This window comes from Xenia sp. Carnegie-2017, unplaced genomic scaffold (genome assembly GCF_021976095.1).
Source record: "Xenia sp. Carnegie-2017 unplaced genomic scaffold, XeniaSp_v1 HiC_scaffold_2, whole genome shotgun sequence".
Lineage (NCBI taxonomy): Eukaryota > Metazoa > Cnidaria > Anthozoa > Malacalcyonacea > Xeniidae > Xenia > Xenia sp. Carnegie-2017.
Genome location: NW_025813482.1, coordinates 3,098,787 through 3,106,366, shown reverse-complemented (window position 1 = coordinate 3,106,366; position 7,580 = coordinate 3,098,787). Strand labels below are relative to the sequence as shown.

Sequence of the window (7,580 nt, the reverse complement as noted above, 5' to 3'; positions counted from 1 at the left end):
CCCAGGTGTACCGGTGTCCCCGGTGTACCTGGTGCTCCAGGAAGAGACGGGGTAAAAGGAGATGCTGGATCACCAGGAGAGAAGGAAATCCTGGAAAAGTAATTTAAAATTTACTAAAGGTGAGAAGGGAGATCCAGGAAGTACCGGGTTACAAGGTATAAAAGGTGAAAAAGGAGAATCTGACGCTCATGCAAACGATGAAATATTTTTGTCTACATGGAAGCAATGTGCTTGGCGGAGAGAGGACGGGAAAGATCATGGATTGATACAGGTATGTTGAGAAAACAAAATAAAATTATTTCTTCATACTTAATTTTTTTTCTTACATAAAGAACAAGGGAAATGTTTATTTTATTATTTGGATGAAACTTGAATAATTAATATTTTTGTCTTAAATTTATTTGAAAAGTTTGGCTTCAGTTAATGGGAAATTATCTACCTGAATTTAATTTTAGAACTGTTTATTCACGAAAAAGTTTGACAACACCTCCCTTCAAGTGTTTTATGGAGGAACCTTGCGAATTCATGGGTGCAATAATTGTTGCAAACGTTGGCATTTTACTTTCAATGGAGTTGAATGTAAAAACCCTCTTCCTATTGATGGAGTTTTTTACATGGCCAATGGAAAGTCACAAGATATCCATCGACATCGTCACATTGAAGGATATTGTAACAAAATCCATAAAGGAAAAGTGCAAGTTGGATTCCGGGTCGGCAATTGTGCTGGTTATGGTAACGCAGATGCATTCAGTGGATGGAAATCAGTTTCTCGTATTGTTATTAAAGAGGTTCCTCCTCCACAAGAATAATTCTTTATTCACTTTTCTATTTAACTCTATTTTATGTTAAAGCTTCCGTTTAGTTAAAATCCATGTGTATTTTATGACAATAATTCAGTTTTGTAAATTTATCGAGTTGGAAATAGTCCAACAAAAAAGCGTTTGAAAGTAACAAGTGTGGAGTATCATCAAGTATTTCATAAAAAATTGCCTCTTCGTTGCAAAAAGAAGCATGCTAATAACTATATCACAACAATGATCCCAGACATAAGTTAAGAGCGCGCTGTATCATCAAACAAGGTGAGATACTTTTCATTTTCGCAACCTCGACTGACGAGCTCTTTTTTACAAATTATAATTTTCACTCACAATTTACGTTCCAGAATGCACTTGAAGAGCCAGTTGAGCAAGAATTGTTGTATGACAGTTAAACAGAGGAAATCCAGGCATCACAAGAAAGCACTAAAGTATCGCCAATCAACAACTTGGAACAACAAGAAAGGTCAGTGATTCATTGCAAAACGAGCTGAAATTGTGATTGTATCTTGATGCACTATGTTTTTAAATAATATAGCACCTACACTGATACTTGCAAACAGTTGACATACAATTCATTGTTTCTGACTCCAAGGCAACGAATAAATGCCTTTATAGAAAGACAGTGTCTTGGGGATACTGTGCAGGAATTTGGTCCTGTGAATGTATCAACAGTAGATCTTTGGTCACTTGTCAGTCCAAAAGATATAACTGAAAAAGAATTAAAAATTATTGAAAAAGAAGTTACCACATTCAAACCTGGTTGGATGACTGACTCTGTAAGAGAAAAAAGCGTCTAATATAGTCTTCTTATTTATCATTATAAGTCATTGTTTATAACCATGAGTGCTATGTACACGTAAAACTGGACAGGAAATCTCTTCAAACTATGCTTTCTTTTGATTTTAGGTAATTGACGCTTTTTTGTGGAGTTTGACTGAAAACTACACTACTGTTCTTGCAGCAGAATCATTTATTTCAGAGATTGTTAAAAACAACTCAAGCACAAGACGCACATGGGCTAATAGATCTTTTCACCAAACCAAAATTATCCTTTTTCCAATCAACATCCAAGAAATTCAATGGACACTACTGGTAAGTATTTGAGCTAATCAATGAAGGCAATAAAAAAATATAGACATGCATTATATACATACTTAGCCCACATCAGTCCACATATTAACATGCAAAAATTAGTATCTATAGAAACATTAACTAATTTAATTCCTTAATTAACAAAGAGAAAATTTTTAACTAAATGCAACAGTAATTTTGTGTAATATAGGCTATAGATAAGTTCTCAAAAACAAGACTCTCCTTGACCAACTTGGAGGAAGTGCAGACAAAAAGACACCTGATACACAGATGATGTATCGTATAAACAAACAAAGTGGTCATGTTTGTCACTGCTTTAGTAGATGTAAAAACAGGTTGGAACTCAAGCTCATGGCAATGTTCTGAGCTACTCCATTGTAAACAGGAAGATATGTATAACTGTGGAATGTACATATGCTTGGTAAGCTTGAAATAGCCTAACTTTACTTGAATACGTTTGTAAATGTTGATCGTCCAGGTTGGTACAGTCCTAAGAAGGACTATTTTCGTTGTTGTTGATTGACGTTTCGACAACCTTAGTCTTTTACTTGAATAGCTATTTTACAAACATGATTATTCAGTAACTGCTCATTTCGCATCAGTTTGCTTGATGTCTAGCCCTTGGCTTAGACTATCAAAAACTGGTTTGCAAACATGGAGACTGAGAGAAAACGAATCATTTCAACATTACTTGGGTCTTGCTATGATGATATTACACGATAAGGCATAAATAACATTTAGTTGAATATTTTTATATGGAATTCATTATGAATATCTTTAGGGAGCAAATTGTGGCTGTTTGCAAAATATGCAGACAGGATGACAATGAAGACTGGCTGGGTTGTGATCAATGTGGTCAATTTTTTCATGCAAGTTGCCTTAATGTTGACTTTGCCATAACCTTGTCAACTCATTTTAGATGCAGATAAAATTATCAATATTATTTGACATGCAACAAAATCATTGTTATGGTATCAATTCAAATTGTGCAATTAAAATGAGTGCTTCAAAATATAGTAATGTATGAATGATAAATACTTTAATTTAAGGTAAAATGTGCTTGCCACTAATTGAATCTCACACATGCAATGAATAGTTTGAAACTGTTGATGAAATGTTACAATAAACTACAAGTTTTACAAATATATCTGAAATAAAATGGCTTATTCCTATTTCTTACCTTTGTGATGATTCTTCTGGCCAAAAATTTTCAAAAATTCATGTAAATGCATCTGCATGATTACTCTGATACGAAATTCAAATGCAAAATCAAAGTTGAATGAACTTTTGAGAGATAGTCACTGATCTGATAATAGACTGGATATAGCTTCTACAGGTATCAAAAGTGAAGCCTAATTATATATGCAAAATTAACTTCCGGGTACCACGGCGAGATACAAATTACTACAAAAATGTATGGCGGATAACGTTTACAAACATGGATTTTCGAATATTTAAGACCTTTCGCGACTCCTTACTAACCTCAAGTATTAGTCATGGATAAAACAGGTTATGCGAATCGATTTGACATCAAAATGATTCCTATAGCTGTAAAATATCGACGTTAGTGTTGATTTAAAAGTTGTACATGCGAGAATGTATTTTGTCCCATCGTTGCCAATGCAAGATAGTTCACTGCTCGCTTTCCAATTTCTGAGGCATTTATGATCTAGTATACGTTTCAGTTCTTTACAAATGAGGTGAGTTACTTTTTTTATTATTCTTTCTTTATGTTGAGAGATTGTTGACATTTTATTTTTGCTGAAACTTCATTTTTTCATGAGCAAAGTACTACTGATGCTTAAACAAGACAAGTCTATTTAGTTTCTTTCGCACTTTATCTTTAGTTTCCATTTTTGTAGTTGTTTTTCTCAAATGGTATACTCGCACTTTGCGCTTAATTATTTAAAGAAGTATGATTTTCGTTGACATTAAAATCCCACAAATGCGTTCTACACACATTAGGACACTTTAGTAAACTGCTTTTGAAACATCAAGGTAATGTAGCCAGCCAGGTATGAATTCGCAGGCCCTTTAAGAGAGCAAAAGCTGGGTGCATTGTTTAATCTTTATAATCATCTTGGTTTTGGTTTGTCTATTAAGCAGATTTAAATTATTAAAAGCAACATAAGACTGTGTCCACAGTTTATAATTATAAGTGTATCCAATTGTATCCAGTATATCAGTTTCACATTGTCTTGTGCTAATTCCTTTACAGCCATGAATACTGCTTCTCAGCAACAGTTTATTGTCTACAGCTGTAAATTGTTCAACTGTTCAATTATTAAAGTCACACTTCACAAGTGGAATAAAGCTCTTGTCTTTCTTATTACTACAAGACTCAAGACTGATGATCAAACTATTGCTGAAAAGGATTCTAATGTCAACTGCAATTCATATTTATACCATCCCTAACTACATTCATATCTTAAGAATAATTTTAATCTTTTTGGAAAAATATTTAAGGCATTAATATTACATTCATACTAACTATGATCTTCTGGAATTTGCTTAGCACTTAGAAGAGGAAAATGAAATTTACTGAATGTAAAAAGGCAGTAATATCGTACATGGCTGGCTATATTGCCCAGATGGTGCAAAAGAAAATAAACTGTCCTGTTTGTCACGAAGCAGTTGGTTCAAGAAACCATAAAAATGAGTCTGCTTTCTTGACTTTAAAAGACAGGGGTAATTTGTTTAAGCCAACAGCAAGTGTTATAAATATGCAATGAAACAGAGAGGTGCTTTCAGAGAATGTTGGCAGCTACAAATGGAAATTTACTGCAAGGGAAAGGAATTCCTGATGGTATTGCTGTGTCCGTATTAAATGGTATAGATTTGAGGACCACATTCAAGGATCTCGACGCAGACATGTTGAATACTACTGTTCATGAAAATCATATTTACTCATTAAGACCATATATATAAATGTTACAGCAAAGTGCGAGTATACCATTTGAGAAAAACAACTACAGAAATGGAAACTAAAGATAAAGTGCGAAAGAAACTAAATAGACTTGTCTTGTTTAAGCATCAGTAGTACTTTGCTCATGAAAAAATGAAGTTACAGCAAAAATAAAATGTCAACAATCTCTCAACATAAAGAAAGAATGATAAAAAAAGTAACTCACCTCATTTCTAAAGAACTGAAACTTATACTAGATCATAAATGCCTCAGAAATTGGAAAGCGAGCAGTGAACTATCTTGCATTGGCAACGATGGGACAAAATGCATTCTCGCATGTACAACTTTTAAATCAACACTAACGTCGATGTTTTACAGCTATAGGAATCATTTTGATGTCAAATCGATTCGCATAACCTGTTTTATCCATGACTAATACTTGAGGTTAGTAAGGAGTCGCGAAAGGTCTTAAATATTCGAAAATCCATGTTTGTAAACGTTATCCGCCATACATTTTTATAGTAATTTGTATCTCGCCGTGGTACCCGGAAGTTAATTTTGCATATATAATTAGGCTTCACTTTTGACACCTGTAGAAGCTATAGCCAGTCTATTATCAGATCAGTGACTATCTCTCAAAAGTTCATTCAACTTTGATTTTGCGTTTGAATTTCGTATCAGAGTAATCATGCAGATGCATTGTAATCCCTATGTAATCAATTATTCATTGTTTGTAAAACTGCCTGCAGGCTCAGCCTCCCTCTCCGCCCTTGGTAAATTCAATCCCACGTACTGACCTCTTGCTCACAAACGTAAAATAGCAACACTAAAAGATGCGAATTTCATTTCAATCATTGAGAGTTTATGTTCCGTGTTCATATATGTAGCGAAATCATCCTTACCACGCTCAGTATTGGTATTTTTTCCTAGTTTGATATTTTCTGTTTGAATATCATTGCTATTTCTTTTGTACACAAACTTTATTCAAATTTTAGTAATTGATATTAATTTGTCGTTGGAAAATTTGATCAATTTCTTGACATTTGTGGCATCAGTCTAGATACTCGTCTTCCAAACCTTTATCAGTGTACTACAGGTATTCTTGGTAGTAGCTTTAAAAGAAAATTATAGCCATTAAAGTTTAATAATATTGTATTGCGGAAATAGTGTTGTTGTGTTGGTTAAAATAGCAGAATTAGCAAAAATCAGAGCAGTCGTTTAACTTACAAATAAGTAAGTCTTAAAATCGTAACTTGTGACTTCCATAATTAACTGGCTATTTGTGATAAATTTTGAGATATTTGTGACGCTGTAATTGTGGGATAGAGATACAAGTCATGCAAATGACTCAAGTACAACTAAAAAAAAATCATGTTTCTTACTGCAAACAATTTCTACTTTTAAGGAGTAATCTTAATGTTGACGCCGTCATTGCAGTGGTAGACAAGATAGAAAATCAATTTAGCAATTTTTCGACTTAGCATAACAATAAATAGAATCTTCTAAAGAAAGATTTGACAGTGCGATAACATTCACTCCTGTTATGCAAAGTAGACACTTATTTATTTTGACTATTTATATCAAAAGACACGTTATTAGATATAAGAACAAAGATTTATTATTATTTTGCATAACTTTATTTGAATTTGAAGTACACCTGCGATTAAAATATTTTGCTGAAAGGAAGTGAAGTTTGATTTATTGCACGAAGATAAGTAAAACCTATACTTTCTATATTGAATGACGCAAAACTTTGCTAAATAAGGAAATTATTTCTGCCTAATCGAAATAATTCAAAATCTTGTCATTGCTGTATTGTAACAGTATTAATCATACCATTTAAACTATAAAGAAATTTTGTCTCATAGTACGTGCATGATTAAAAGGACAAAGTGTTCTTGATAGCACAAGACAAAAACCCAAAAGATAACACTGTGAAGGTTTGTATATCAGATCATGGCACTTTTACAGCAATGCAAACGAAGTCGAGTCTGTGATGTGTACATAATGCGCACAAGAATGTCAACTAACTTCACATATAGACGTTTATGCTTGCATACTTATAAAGAATCCGCGCTGTTCACCATTAACCACGAATCAATGCCATACAAAACATGTTTTATAAAATTTTTGTCGAGGCTATTTATGCTGTTTTGGCAGTTGTCAACTTGGCATCATAGAGATATCGAAGGTTTTATAGACAATTAATTGAAGCAATTACGTTTGCAGAATAGCTTATAAGCAATGAAAAAAATTTGAGTTAATAAATAACAAAGAACTTAAGATATTTACAAAATGATCAATTACTTATCAGTCGAAGATGCAAAATTTTTATTTCATAGCAGTTGCTTCTAGCAGGATTTAAAATTAATCATTCCTCCCTATTAAATGAGCTTCGACAATCTACCGTTCAACTTCCTAAACAATTCCAAACCTGAAAGCTATATTGGCTTATAAATCAGTAGCATTACCAAAAATACAACTATCACGTTAGGCAAAAATAAAGTGAAGAGACTTAAATATTATGCTGCGTACTTACTTCTCTTCTAGACTTTGATGAGTGAACTCTATTAATGACAGTTCAACACATTATAGTTCCACCGAAACCTAAACCAATCATTTCGCCAATTAGCAAAAAACACGCGTGATCTGCACGATGTCCTAAACGAATCACAATTGTCTTTTTTAATTGTCACTCGTGCATGTAACTCACACGGATTGCAAAGTAAAAATAAACTTACTGTCAATAGATTAAGAACGTGCAG

General features: G+C 33.2%; 1 protein-coding gene and 1 long non-coding RNA gene across 2 annotated transcripts; one reads left to right on the top strand and one right to left on the bottom strand.

The window, feature by feature from the left end:
* Positions 1–61: 61 nt before the first annotated feature.
* Positions 62–951, top strand: LOC124440475 (collagen triple helix repeat-containing protein 1-like). Its single transcript, XM_046990866.1, has 2 exons — positions 62–271; positions 456–951. The coding sequence occupies exons 1-2, from the start codon at positions 62–64 to the stop codon at positions 807–809; spliced, it is 564 nt and encodes a 187-aa protein (XP_046846822.1). The 3' UTR covers positions 810–951.
* A 366-nt stretch (positions 952–1,317) lies between these two features.
* Positions 1,318–3,236, bottom strand: LOC124440093. The gene is made up of 2 exons (XR_006946554.1): positions 3,091–3,236; positions 1,318–1,526 (listed from the first exon to the last, which is right to left on the bottom strand). It is a non-coding gene; the product is annotated as an uncharacterized LOC124440093 (long non-coding RNA).
* Between the last annotated feature and the right edge of the window lie 4,344 nt (positions 3,237–7,580).